This window comes from Ictalurus punctatus, chromosome 28, assembly GCF_001660625.3.
Source record: "Ictalurus punctatus breed USDA103 chromosome 28, Coco_2.0, whole genome shotgun sequence".
NCBI lineage: Eukaryota > Metazoa > Chordata > Actinopteri > Siluriformes > Ictaluridae > Ictalurus > Ictalurus punctatus.
Window position 1 is genome coordinate 18723458 of NC_030443.2, and position 15000 is coordinate 18738457.

General features: G+C 43.0%; 1 protein-coding gene across 4 annotated transcripts in view; it reads right to left on the reverse strand.

Annotated features, from left to right (window-relative positions):
* gpsm1b (G protein signaling modulator 1b) overlaps positions 1–14456 on the reverse strand; it is a 34412-nt gene extending 19956 nt beyond the window's left edge. The window contains exons 1-4 of one of the 4 annotated variants that reach the window (XM_053677294.1): positions 5151–9209; positions 3549–3770; positions 2769–2904; positions 1280–1422 (exon numbers count right to left, since the gene is read on the reverse strand). In XM_053677294.1, coding sequence (XP_053533269.1) covers positions 1280–1422; positions 2769–2904; positions 3549–3770; positions 5151–5299 — 650 coding nt within the window. In that variant the 5' untranslated portion in view covers positions 5300–9209. Of the gene's footprint in view, positions 1–1279; positions 1423–2768; positions 2905–3548; positions 3771–5150; positions 9212–13689; positions 13783–14215 lie in introns of those variants that run through there. The other 3 variants (XM_053677296.1, XM_053677297.1, XM_053677295.1) reach the window with 3 other exon arrangements.
* Positions 14457–15000: the final 544 nt, after the last annotated feature.

Sequence of the window (15000 nt, forward strand, 5' to 3'; positions counted from 1 at the left end):
CAAATGTTGGGAGCTACTAACACGTCGTTGCGCGGACGAGGACACTGTCGTCTTAAACATAGTGTGTCCTCGTTGCATTTCAGCTTTTCTTCTTCCATTATTCCTCATGTAATGTATACTATATCATTTCATTCACCATTCCCTTGCGTTATTTTTCCACTTCTCGTTTACACCGCTCGAAAATCGCCGAAGCTAAAGTATCCACGGATCCACGCTCCAAAAATCTACAGGTGAGATTAGACGATCCGGGCACCTTCGGGATTCTCATTTCAACATACTACGATTTGGGACACGAAAAAGAAGAAGAACAACAACAACAAGTAGAAGAAGAAGAACAAGAACAAGAAAAACAAGAAGAAGAAGAACAACAACAACAAGAAGTAGAAGAAGAAGAACCAGAACCTCTCTCTCTCTGGCTCTCTCTGGCTCTGGCTCTCTCTCTCTCTCTCTCTCTCTCTCTCTCTCTCTCTCTCTCTGGCTCTCTCTCTCTCTCTCTCTCTCTCTCTAGCTCTGTCTCTTGGTCGCACGCTCTCTCTCTCTCTCTCTCTCTCTCTCTCTCTCTCTCTCTCTCTGACGCTCTGTCTCTGGTATCTCTCTCTCTCTCTCTCTGTCTCTCTCTCTCTCTCTCTCTCTGGCTCTCTCTCTCTCTCTGACGCTCTGTCTCTGGTATCTCTCTCCCTCTCTCTCTGTCTAGCACTGTCTCTCGGTCACACGCTCTCTCGCTCTCTCTCTCTCTCTCTGGCTTTCTGTCTCTCTGTCGCTTTCTCTTTCTGTCGCTCTCTCTCTTTCGCTCTCTCTCTCTGTCGCTCTCTCTCGCTCTCTCTGGCTCTGTCTCTCTGTCTCTCTCTCTCTCTCTGTCGCTCTCTCTCTCTCAGCCTGTATTGTGTGAGTTTCCCATACACACTGCTTTCACACCAAACACCGCCTCTGTGGAAAATTACGCTCTACTAAGTAGTGTTTATACTGCGTTTTTTCCCTCCATCTGCCGTGTCTCTGTGTGTACGTGAGATCCGTCTGTAAACACACTCAACCCCTATCTTCTCTTCTTTTTTTTTTCAACCCGAAACTTCACGAGTTTCAAAAATGAGCACAAAAACACAACAACAAAAAAAAACTAGACCTAAAAAAGTCACCTGTACGTGTAAGATAATAAAAGACTTGTGAGAATTCTGTACGTCTGCAAGTCTGGAGTAAAATAATAAAGAGTAAGTAATAAATGACGTTGTTGACGTTGTTGATGTTGTTGACGTTGTTGATGTTGTTGACGTTGTTGACTCACTCATAGAAAGCGGTGGCTCTCTGTAACGTGTCCCTCACGTCACCCGGAAGGTCTCCTGGCTCCTGAGGACATCCCCATAACTGCTGCTTCCCTTTGGCATGAAACACGTTCCCGATGTTGTACAGCGCCCGGGCCTCGCCAACCTAACACACACACACACACACACACATGTTGAGTAAAATGGATTTGCAATTTATCTGATCCTGGATTTGCTCGTTCTTGTACTTGTTTCTAAGACCACCTCTGCAGGATCAGATTCCTCTGGGGTGTGGTTTGGGACACGACCATGTACCCTATGTAGTGCCTAGGGTCTGCTTCCGGACCGTGAGTAGTTTGCGATGTGCCCTTTATGGTGCACCGGGTGCGGTTTGGGACGTGTCCACAGTGGACATTTGTGCTGGTTATGCTCCCTTGTGTACTGAATAAAACGCTTGGTTGGGAACACAGCCACAGCGGATGGATCATGGAGCGTTTGTCATGGTGTTTACATGCCCTATATAGTGCTTAAGGTGTGCTTTGGGAAACACCCATAATTAACCCAATAATGGTGAGACATTAGTGATGGGTTTTTTTGTCGTGTTGTTGCCTATGTCGTGATTAGGGTTTGTGATTGGGACGTGTCCATGGTGGACTAACATATTTGTGGTCTTTATGCTCCCTTGTGTATTCAGTCGAGTGTGTGGTTTGAGACATGGCCACAGTAGAAGGATCATGAGACATTTGCGATGGTGTTTACATGCCCTATATAGTGCTTAGGCTGTGGTTTGGGAAAAGCCCCGATGGTGAGATTGCTTCTGATGGGCTTTTTCGTTGCCAATAAAGTCATGTTTTTTGAGACGTGTCCATAGTTAACGGATGGTGAGACGCTATGGTCGGATGTGATGGTGTTTATGCTCCCTATGTAGTGTTCTGGGTGTAGTTTGGGACACATCCACAATGGACTAAGACTTTGGTTGTGTTCCTTTGTACACTGAATAGTGTAAGGTTTGAGACACAGCCATAGTAGTTGGATCATGAGGCATTTGTGGTGGTGTTTATGTGCCCTACACAGTGAATAAGTGTGGTTTGAGACTTATCCACAGTGGACTGATAAATGGTCAGACATTTAAGATGAAATCAAAACAAAATCTAAGATAAAACAAAGGCGACCCGAGTAAACACTAAGTACAGGTTTTAAATGATAATATTTACCAAGGGTGCCATTATTATTGGAGGGCGCTGTGACATTTTTTGCGTCAATAAAAATAAATAAAAACTGCATTGTGTGTTTACTCGGGTTGCCTTTGTTTCATGTTGTATTTTGTCTGAACATCTAAACCTATTTAGGAACGCCGTGTTAAGGTTGGAACGCAAAAACGGAAATGACGGGAGAATCGTAAACCATTCCTGAGTATTGAGATGTCGTTTTTTTTGTTTGTTTGTTTGTTTTTTGTTTGTTTTTGTTCTGTTTTGTTTAGGTTTTGGTGAGTGTGTGCTTCGGGTTTCCTACCTTGTCTCCTTGCTCTTGAGAGATGTCCAGATGTCTCTGGCAGCACACGACCGCCTCGTCGTAGCGTCCGAGTACCTTCAGAGTGTTCCCCAGGTTCCCGCTCGCCTTCGCTTCCCCTATTCTGTCTCCGATCGTCCTGCACACACACACACACACACACACACACACACACACACACACACACACACACAGCGCTGTCACGTTCACCTGTTTCTCCAAACCTGACTGCTTACTGACACATCTCCCCGCAAAACAGATGCTGATCATTAACTTAACGATGACACTCTTTACAAAGAACTCCAAAATTATTGGCACCCTTCGATACCATGGCCAAAGAAGGATTGCATACGGTACAATAAAATTGGACAAAATGGCTAAACTAAGAGAAAAGAAAAACTTTAAATGTAAGTACAAAACAAATCCTGCAGAGAAATCACTGAGAAATATCCTGCAAATGACATTCAGGCCAAGCAATCTTTAGTGAATTAGATTCAATTGCTCTCACGTAAATTTAATTGCCTCGTCATCCTGCACAGCTTCAGTGTTATAAAACTCATGTCATGTCTGTCTCCTGCTCACACATTGGAGATGTATCGTGACGTATCTGATCAGCATTTAACGACTGGCCTTAGACTTAGACATTAGAAGTAAACTGAATGACAGAAAAACATTTTGGATTTCATGTCCTTGGTAGTCAAACACGTGCTAAAGATAGAGTGGAGAGAGATCACGTCGAAACATGCGAAAGTCCACCTTTAATGCCGTGTCCAGTGTATTTACCTGGCGAGCGTGAGATCGTGTCTGTGATACTCCAGAGCTTTGGCGTACTCCTTGAGGTAGAAGTAGGCGTTGCCCAGCTGGCTGTAAATGGCACTGAGGGTCTTCAGATCTTCCGTTCCTACCTGAACCGCCGCCTCGAAGAACGCTGTCCCACCTTTAAAGTCTCCGGCTTTGCACAGACGCTCACCTTCTAAAGCCAACTCCAGGCAGGACGCCTCCATCCTGAGTGGAGGAAAAAATAAACAAATTAGAGGTTGTTTTTCAAGCTTTACCTCTGACTGTTACAAAGCGCCTTCCATAATTACTGCTAAATACAACGGTGCTTCAAAGTTTGCCGAATTTTCTACATCTCTGCACAAATATCTCAAAAGCCCAAGTCTAATATTTTTGTCTCGTTTGTTTAATCGGGTTCTTTTGGTCTACTTTTAGGACCAGGATGTGAAAATCTGATGATGTTTTCAATGGTAAATGGTCTGAACTTATACAGTGCTGTTTCAACCTTAGAGGTTCTACAAGGCGCTTTACACTGGTTCTCATTCACCCGTTCACACACACACACACACACACACTCACACACCAGTGGTAGCAGAGCTGCCACGCAAGGCACTAACTTGCCATCGGTACCAACTTGAGGTTCAGTGTTCTTCAGGGATCTTTCCCAAGGACACTTCGGCATGTGCAGTCATGTGGGCCGGGAATCAAACCACCAACCCTACGATTAGCGGACAACCCGCTCTAGCACCTGATCCACAGCCGCCCACAAAGCGTATGACCAAAATAGCTCATATTTATGCCGAAATATAGAAAATTCCAGGAGGGTTCACAAACTTTCAAGCACAACTTTAAATGCCTCCTTACATAAAGCGTCACCATACCGTTTTGAAAATACGTTTATATAGTGGAGCGTCTGCTGTACGAGTCCCTGTGAATGAGCTGTTGCTATAGAAACGATAATGTATTAAGGTATTCTGGCAAGGCATAAAATCATATAACCAGCCCCGCGAAACAAACAGATCTGCTTTACCCTCTGTGAGTCAGTGTGGAAAAAAGAACACAAATACAACTTTTTATATCATTTCATCCTTCGATGAGTGTTCGAAGGTTCTTAGCAGATTTAATGGCTGCCATTTTCACATCAAATTTCACTTTTCACGTCAACACAACGACACGAGGCTTATACAGCTCAGCTTAGCTCGGTTAAAAAAAGAAACATTTTTGAAAAATTATAACTATATCATGAAAGTTATGTTCAAGGCTGAGTGACGCTGATCGACACTGCATGGTCGAGCAAGCCTCACATTGAATTCTCTCTCTCTCTCTCTCTCTCTCTCCAATCTGTTTTGGGAAACTGCTGGGATCTTCTGGGATCTTCAGTTGTCCATCATACACCATAATTCCACCAACCCCAAATCCGAGATCTGAATGCATGTCGCAAATGTGACACCATCTGCAGCAGCTTAAGATGATCTGATCACACAACCGCTATCTGATTATGATCTGATTATCAAAAGTGCATTCTGTTACAGTGAATGAAGCTAAACGAAGTAAATGAAGCCGGATGGTTCATTCGGACCACGCCGCCTAGACAAGTCTTACTCGTACCTTTGTTTCTGTTTAGCCCGAGTTTTTTCCACGTACAGCTCCAACTCCTTCCGCAGAGGTTTCAGAGTGACCTGAGGTCTGGGTCCACGATGGACGAGTCTACACAAAGCGATCTGAGCCCCACTGAGGGGACAAGCTTCAGCAGACATGACGGGATTTGTCCAGGCTCTTGTCCGAGGGCTTAATGATTACAGAGGATAAGGTCGAGGTGACTCGTGAAGAAACCACTAAAGACGATGCTTGTTTAGATGTTTTGGGGTTTGGTGGACGTCATATATCCACAAGGGATTAAAGATCACAAGCGGGTTTTGCGGCAAAATCTGAAGACTGTGAGCTAAAGAACGGAGTCTTGGAGATATTACCTGAAGCAGGGTTCCGTCAACATCAGACTAGATGTTTGAGGGTTCAGCAGTCAATCGCAACGGTATTCTCAGACGTCCTATGGATCGCAAAGGAAAAGCTTAAAGAGAGTTATCGCAGGACATTAAGAAGCTATCCGAAACACGGTTCCTTTAGGTCAAATGAGACGCTTTAGGCAAATGGAGATTCGAAACGAAGGAGATCTTCGGCTGCCAGGGTTTTAGCACCATTCAAAGTTTGTAGTCAGCAAAACAACCGAGAATGTCCATGTAGAGAGAGTATAATATCTTTACAGGCTTCAGATCCAACCGATCTATCCAATCCGATGCAAGATCCGTTTGCGATGTTTTCAAAGATCCAAGTCTCTTTGGAGTGAACTCGTTTAGAATCCAAGTCAGCCCGTTCGTCGACGAGGTGTCCGGGTGACGACCGACGAATGACGGAAATCTGACACCATCCTTCCTCCTGCCACAGAGAGAGAGAGAGAGAGAGAGAGAGAGAGAGAGAGAGAGAGAGAGACAATCTGCTCTAATTCCCCAGTGCACTGCCACTGCTTTAAGGACACCGGGAGCTTTGGACACTCGGCTAATCCAGCACCTGCTGATCCACACACATATTCAGTTAAGGACTCCTAGGACCTAGGAGAAGGGAATGATGCGAAGTGCAACCCCATGACGACCCTTCAGTCGTTCATTTCTATTTTGTGCAGCGGCAAATGAGCAAGCACTCTATAAAGCACACTCACGGTCGAAACTTTCAGGCTCGTGATTCTGTTTAACGTCAGTCATCAGTCCATCTGATTTCCTACTGAGTCCTGAAGTAAACCTGGCTGGCTGTGCAAACAACTCAAATCAATGACGAATAATTTGTCCTTGATGCATGTACCTCCACCTCCATCATGTAGATGACTTACTGACAGGGTCTGCTACTGATTACTTGGTTCCCTACAGAAGGTTAGTTACGACATTAAATCATTAACGAAGGTGGAGACTCGGGCGACGTCGTATCGGAGATTTAATGGTTGATTGCCGAGAGTGTTCTTCGTTTGATTTGCTCACCCGTGATCGTTAACTGATGTTAGATGAGAGGAAATCTGTTGAATTCTCAGGCTCTGATTAAATACCAAGGTCTGCAAAGGGTTGCGACTTTCACACGAACAGCGAATTAGCATGCCCTGTCCGTTTTACGTGCTTGTGCTAATACGATACGGGCGTAGGATTTATTGGGTTTTTTTTTTAATATAAAAAACATGATTACTGAGACAGGGGGAGAAAAAAATCCTGGATAATCTGATATTATTGTAGTCACAATTCACCGTCAAATCACCTCACAGCACGAAAGAAGTCAGACTACATTGTGTTCGGCAGGAGCCACAGCCAATCAGGAGAGTGAGAGTGAAAGATGAAACAAAGTAAACATTGAGCATCAGATATTAAACCAAAAGAGCAAAAAGAAGACAGGACTGATGGATTTTTAGTTATTTATTGTTCTCTAATCTGATGAAAAGCTAATGAATGATCGATGATGGGAATTTGTATCATTACCCAGTTGCATAGCTAGTGAACGCATGATAGCCAGCTCGTGACTCGTGGAAGGTTTTATCAGGCCAGAGTTTGTCATTCAGGGTCTCTCTCTCTCTCTCTCTCTCTCTCTCACACACTCTTGGTTTTGGCTAGCAGAATCCTCTTTAAGCAAGTAGCTTGCAATGACATTTTTCTACCAGAGAGGGCAACATTTCAAAATAACATCCTGTAGCTTCAGAGGTTTATACAATTCTAATATAATGCTAATAATCTTCGGCGACGGCAAATGCGTGGGTAAATCGATACGACCGAACAGCAGGTATTAATTTCGCATAAACCTGTTTTTATTTGATTTGATTCTCGAAGTTTCTCGAAATGATGTCTAAGCATCTCCATAAGTCCATTTCTTAAACGACTTGATGATACCATGATAAATTTAGAGCAGGCGAAAAGGTTTGTATTTACACTTATTTTATGAACAAACCACACCCGAGCCTACGCTTATTTTGCACGAGTGTCATTATTTAAGTTTTTGACGCATCTCTCCACCTTTACCTGGAATTACAGTTGACATGCACACATGTCTAGCAAATTCAGATGCAATATCTGAAGCTTCCATCTTTCCCCTCTTTAACCATCTAATCAAAGTTGTCATACTTTTAATTAGTCAAAGTCTTAGGTAAAACAAATAAGATACAGCGCAGTGCACACTAGGGTCGTCTTCTTGGTGTCGCTTCTTTCCTGGTGGACATGTTGCGTCCTGCGAGACGATTAGCAGATCACAGCCCATGCTAACGCACGCTCCAGTCTTTAAACCGCCGTCTCCGGCGTTCTCTCCGGATCACAGAAAGGCTGCGCTTTTCTTGACATTCACATTGTTTGATCTGAGCATTAGAAGCAAATCTGAGGCAGTTCAGTGACTCGCTGTGATGATAAACTTCCTCGCAGCAGGTCACAAACCTTCATCACTTCTTTCAACAGAAGGTCAAGACCTCAATGAATCTTTAACAAGTTGTTCTCGAGGGTGAGGTTTAAATCGAGCGCATCTACACCCAGGAGGTGTTTTGAGGTGAGCCGAGGCGAGTCATCCAGAATTAACGTTAACGATATCTGGGAAGCAGCAGGATTACAGAGTAGCTGTTCAATTAGCTGGGAGTCCTGAGGTGTAAACGTAGCGCTTGCTAACTTGCTAACTTGACAACTTCTCTGATTTGATGAAAAGCTGGCGATGATTTAGACTTTGATTCGGACTTTGTATCGTTAGCCAGTTGTAAAGTATATTCCGCTGAAGAATAATAACGCCATACCTTCATCTGATAGGAAAACATTCTGTTGTATGGTTCTACAAGGAACCCTTAATGGTTTCCCCAGAGAGACACCTGAAGGAAAACTAAAATGGAGATCTCAGTCTGGAATTATAAGGACTTAAAAAGAGCTGACGGATCTTTATCCTTTAAAATAAAAAAAACATTCATGTGCTCATTTCAGTGTCTAATCTCACAGTTTCAATCAGGTAAATACGAAATCCGTCCTAACTGGAGCTCCGCACGTCGCTGGATAAATGTAGCTCAGTCTAGACGCAATCAAAGCCAAGTAAAGGAGCGGAGCAGCCAAAGAAAATAAATCTGTTCGCATAGCAGAAAGCCAGTGGAGACGAGAGGAGAAGCATGGACGAAAACCAAGTCTCATTTTCCAAAGAGTGAATTTCTATCAATAATCCCTCCACCGTAACTCCAGTGGAAACGTTTCAGTCACGGTTCTGATTAAACGAACGAACTTTCGACCTCTTAAATCAAGATTACGCAACACAGAGGCAAGTCTTGTAGACGTCTCACCAGTACAACCGGCAATCGATCAAATGATAAACGAGAAGGAAACTACAGGAACGTGCTGATGTCACGGTAGTCAATCAACCACTAAGGTCAGTTGAGTGCATTGTGCGGTCTCTCGAGTTTATTTTTAGAAAGCAGACAGCTAGAAGAACTCGCGCTGGTTTGGGGAAAGACGTCAAACATTTTAGGATTTGTTATACAATACGATCTGTTGTTCTTCTCCCGAATTGTCTTGCTAGATCCAGAATATTCAGCATTATGTGCACTTTAGAAAAGGTTCCCCAAAGGGATCTTCACATAATTAAGCGTTGTTAGCTTCCTTAAAAAGGTTCTACTACGATATCGTTTCTATAGCAACAGCTACGGTTCTGTGTGCACTCAAGCTAACTGTTGGAAGAAGAAAAAAAAATTTTGACTTCGTCCTCTTTGTTTGCATGCTACAGACACGATAACATGATAACATCTTTAGAAAAGGTTTACTTTGGGGCGCCAGATAATCGCCGTTCCTGTAGCTACGTCTCTGCGTCAACTAAAAATCACCTGAGAATACACCTCTGTTGTGCTGTGAAAATGATTGGGTTTAAATATTAACCAGACCGTGCATGGTCCTTGAAACCATTTTGGATGCATTTGCATGAGGAAAGTTCAAAGTCTGGCACAGTTCAGTGACTTAGCTGCTCAAAGACCAGAACACAACAGTAAATTTCAGGTTCAGTCAGTGGTACAGAACAAGCCACAGAAACCGGGCTGGACTCCAGCATCCAGGACTGGCATTGGGATTTGACCGCTCTGATGGCCTCGCTGGCAGGAGAAGAGACGTGCCTGTGGTCATCCCACCACGGAGAGCATAGTACGCACGGGTAATTAGCGAGGACAGAAACAATTACGGCATAATAACAGGCCTGCGGTCTCTCCCGGCCCCAGTGCATCATTGAGGATTTTTTAAAACGCGGTTTTGTTGACAGTTTTGTTCGAGAACAGCTTCAGGTTTGGGGGGTCGATGAATAATAAGACTCCGGGGGCCAATAGTTGTGTTTTTTTTTTAAACTTGCGCAATTCACAAACTCAAAATCACGTGAAATGCTCCGTGCTACATGCTTAGCGATCATCGTCGTGTGTTTTACGTTGTAGAAATGAACCGAAATCCACACCAAAATCATTTTACGCGGCATAAAATGATGGGCTCGTTCAAATCCGATCGATTAAATAATTCAAATTCCATAACAACCTTAACATGATTAGCGTAATTAGTATTGGATTGGATTATGGGATTATAACGTCTCAAGACAACAGTCTTGATAATCAGAATATTACTAGCTAACGATAACAGTAAATTCACTTCAATGGAACTACAATGAAAATGTAGAATGTTGTTATATGCTAGCTAGCTAAGATAACCAGAAATTGCTGAGGGGACATCTATCCATCCATCCTTCTATTTTCTATACCGCTTATCCTACGGGGCTGCGGGGAAACCTGGGACCCATCCCAGGGAGCATCGGGCCTGGACGGGGTGCCGGTCCATAGCAGGGCACACTCACATTCGCATTCACACACCTATTCATACGCTACAGACACTGTGGATCAGCTTACCATGCATGTCATTGGACTGGGGGAGGAAACCGGAGGAAACGCAGGGCCACGGCGGGAATCCAACCCCCGACGATGGAGGTGTGAGGCGAACGTACTAACCACTAACTATGCCACCGTGTGTTGAAGAGGGGACATCAGACACAAAATACCTTCAACATAACAAGACGCAAGGTCATTTGGTAACTACCAATAGGACTGAGGGACGGGGGTGTGCTAGGTGCACTGGTGGACAGTGATGCACTGCATGGATGCATTTCATACGCAAGCAGTTTCCTTCTAGAAATTCTATCATTTATATAACTCCCGTAGAAAGAAAATAACTGTAACACGAACAAAAACCACTCGTGGACCTCGTTATTGCCATAAAGCGACGTCATGTAGACGGTTCTGCGTATCTTTTGTTTTTAAACAGCTTTTATATAAATGGTTCTTAAAGGCTGTCTGACCCTTAATCAGTGATATTTACTCTCTGCTTTCTGCTGTGTCGAGTTACAGTGAGGCGTCCAGAGCTTTAATCCGAACCTAAACGAAGGCAATGAAGTCCAGTTGTCAAGGAAACCAGAGAGAAACTCTAAAAATGTTTTATTTTTTTCTCTCCTTTGTTTTTCTTTTTTTCTCCTCAGCAACCTAAAAGCACTTCCCACTCCTTTCCTTTCCATCCCGGTCTTATATCATGACCATTTATCATTTTCAGTCTATGACCACATCATTTACTAAACAATTACCTTAAAGTAAGATCCGCTTTGCATTAAAAAAAAAACTGATTTTTCAAATCTTTTGGCACCCTTTTATCAAAGCCACCCACATGGTAATGACTCTACAGTGAGGTCTTTCATTATAGCATTTGCTGTTGTTGTTGTTGTATTTGTTGTTGTTGTTGTTGCTGCTGCTGCTGTTTTTGGGCATTTACATAAATTGTTGTTACATAAATTTGAAACAAAAATATTCTGAAACATTACAGTTTATGATATAATTACGATATTGGTCTTTGATTTACGCTAGTTTTTTACATGCTAATGTTTCTTTTTCTGTAGGACTAATGATAAAAAAAATTATAATGAATTAAATGAATACTAAATCATTTACGTTATTAAGTTTCAAATATATAACCTTTAACAGCTTTAGTAGCAGCGCTGCAACATTTATTGCTAATGCTAAATTCCCAGTATAGCTAACATTAGGCAAATAACTTAGCTAGCCAGGTTAGCAGCAGACGCATCTCGTGTTGGTTCGCACAATTTATATCATGAGCAAGAACAGAAACTGTATTCAGTGATCGCTGTTTATATCAGGATTATTTGGGGGACGGTTATACCGAATCAAATAATTAGCTAACAGCAGTAGTTAGTTAACAGTTATTAATAATAACCAGAATGTGCTGAGGGGATGTCATACACAAAATATCTTTAACATCAAAACATTTGAAGTTCATCCCTATGCTAAAATTGAAAATAAATGGATGGAAGTTCTGCCATTGTTTTTTAGTTAGTTTTAAATCCCAGGGTTGCCAGAAAGCTGTTGTTTTCCCCGCGAAGCTGAAAAATTTCCCCCCAAACTGCTCACTCAGCTCTGTGGCTTGGATTCGGCTTCATTTCTTCCACGTGGATAAAAGCGCCTGCCAGATGAATAAATCTAAATGTAAATGGTGAAGGCCTGAGATAAAAGCCAAACACACACGAGACAAAAGGCCTGTTCATGTGGATTAGTAAAGCTCCTATAGGATCTGAAAGGGGACTTTAACACCAAACACTCGAATACGAGCTGCAGGATATGATTAAATGTGAAAAACAATAACAACTTTTCTTATTTTGTGTCACAATTTATTCGCCAAACCTCCAGGTGCTTTGGACCGTACGTTTACGATCATTTAGTCATGTTTCTGTGATATTTTACTTAGTTATTGGGGCCTGGTTCGGTTTGAAAATGAAATGAAGTTACTAATAATGAAGTTATTAGCATTCGACGCGTTCCACGAAAGTTCGGCTAGTAACGTTTTTTTTTTTTAAATAATTAGAATTTACAATATTGGCAACCTATTTACAACCGGTCGCAAGCGGCCACGTTCTCTGTGTGTTCCCAAAACGTTCTTACATAACATTTTTAAACATTTCTACAAGTGACACATTTTCATTCTTGTTGTAATGTTCAGTTTTGTAACACTGTACACTGTAAAGCAAACCTTTATTACCCAAGATGTTTTGAAAACGTCGCAGGAACGTTATGTTTTTCGGAACGTTACAGCTAAGCTACGCTTGTCGAATACTTACCGAACACTTAGATGGAGTTGTTGCGGCAAATTTCTAATAATTCAATTTTCCCAAAACATCGTATAAAAAGTTCTCGAAACTCGAGCGGCTGAACATTCTTTGAAACTAAATTTTCTAGAACTGGAACATTCCAGAAACTTCCAGTGCTCAAAGTGTTAGTTGGGGTTCTAGATTCTAGCTTCAATACCAGTTCCCTCCAAAAACGTGAAGCACGTCTAACGTCTGATAATCAGGAAGTAGCTCACATTTTGTCGTGGTCTGTTTAAAACATGGCCGTGACGTGTAAATTTAATCGCGTAAATCGTTCACACTTTCACACAATCGGTAGTGATTCGAGCTTTTATCTTTTGTTTGATGTGTGTTTCATCCGTATCGCCTTATATTACAATTTATACTTAAACGGGGGGATTTATGACGTAGACGGTTAAGTTACAGGCAAAAACCTCCTGAAATATCAACTCCATGAGAAACAAACTGCGCGTCAGCGTAACATGAACACAAGTTTCCATCAGAAAATAAAAAAGTGAGTATACTACAAAAGAAAAAGAAGTGTTCGTCGGAATGTTCTACGCGTTTAACCGTTTAATCGAACAATTAAATCAACACCCACATGATTTCTTGGAGAAAGTGTTGGACGGACACGATCATGTGATCCAAAAACGCAATCATGTGATTATGCTAATCTAATCACTCGGTGTTTAGATCTAAAACCAGCTCGATATCAAAACATCAACTGAGAAACAGCAGCAAGAGTTGAAAAGTTCATGATATACCGCAACGATGTAATGTTCTGAAAGGTTATTTATACCGTCCGCCATTACCTTCTGGTGGTGTGACAACAAACCTCATTTCCCAGGAACCTGAGAACTTTCAACAAGTAAACGTTTTAATACGAATGAATTCATAAGCAGAGGTACGCTCGCTAATCCCGCCCTTAAACCTTAACCTTAGGCTTAGCCTGTACCTATAGAATGGATTTGGTGCGCCGTGGTGCAGAAACGAGTGGCAGTCTGACCACTTGAGAGTCGAGGACCGTGGTTTTCTCAGAAACCCTCAAGCACTGTAAAGACGGAAAGAGAGAAGCTTTCGTAACTGAAATTTTTTTTCACCACACCTGACTGCCAGGAAGAAGTCGAGAGGCAAGGAGGAAATAGCTACACGAGGACACGAGACAGTGAGGCAGTGCTGAAGCAGCTCAGCAGAACGACACGTATGCAGAAGGAAAAAGCAGGAGGGGAAAATATGAACAGTCAGACCACTGCTCATACAATTCCACATTTTTATGACGCACGTGTCCTTTAAGTGTGCCTTTGCTTTCCTCTGCACAGCTGTAGGACTCTGTGAGGCGCTTAATCTCTACTGAGAGCTTCTCTTCCCCACCTAGACCCTTCTTCGTCTACCCCCTCCATCTGTTTCTCTCTGTTCTTTAGACCTTGTCGTTCTTTACCCCCTTCGTCCATCCACCCATCCCCCGTCATTTCATGTCCTACCTCGAGTGGAGCCTTTTGCTCGCCAGATCCTGGTCCATGCTGGTGAGCTCGTGGGCTTGTGGAGCCCGTACACTGGTATCCAGCAGCTTCAACCTTGCACTAGTGTGTGTGTGTGTGTGTGTGTGTGTGTGTGTGTGTGTGTGTGTCTGGAAGTGCTCTCTCTCTCTCTCTCTCTCTCACATACACACACACTTATACGAGCACCCTCCTCCTTGCAATGGCAGCTACCGAGGAAGTGAGCTGCTGAGCAAATAAACCATAAAAAGAAAAGCCCCGCCTTGCTCAGTGACATCACCGAACAGGAAGTGCATTGCGTTCACAGCCAGTGCATGTCAGCACACTTCTTCTCGTCCAGATTCCTGTCAGATGGTTCAATGTACAGTATTGTGCTTTAAAATGTCACTGACATCTTCCACCATTATCTTCTGGGAGCAAAGAAACACACTGATACACACGTGCATGCGTAGATATTCATGAGCACACGTTTCTTTCTCTTTTTTCCCTTTATTTTTCTTCACAATGGGTCAATGCTGTGTCTCAACATTCTTCCTTCCCACCCCCCCCCCATATCTTTCACTCTCTCTCTCTCTCTTTCTGTCTCTCTGTCTCTCTCTCTCCCTGTCTCTCTCTCTCTGTTTCTGTCTCTCTCTGTCTCTATCTCTGTCTCTCTGACTGTCTCTCTGACTGTCTCTCTCTCTGTCTCTCTCTCTCCATCTCTGTCTCTCTCTCCCTGTCTCTCTCTCTATCTCTCTCTGTCTCTCTGTCCTTGTCTCTCTCTCTGTCTC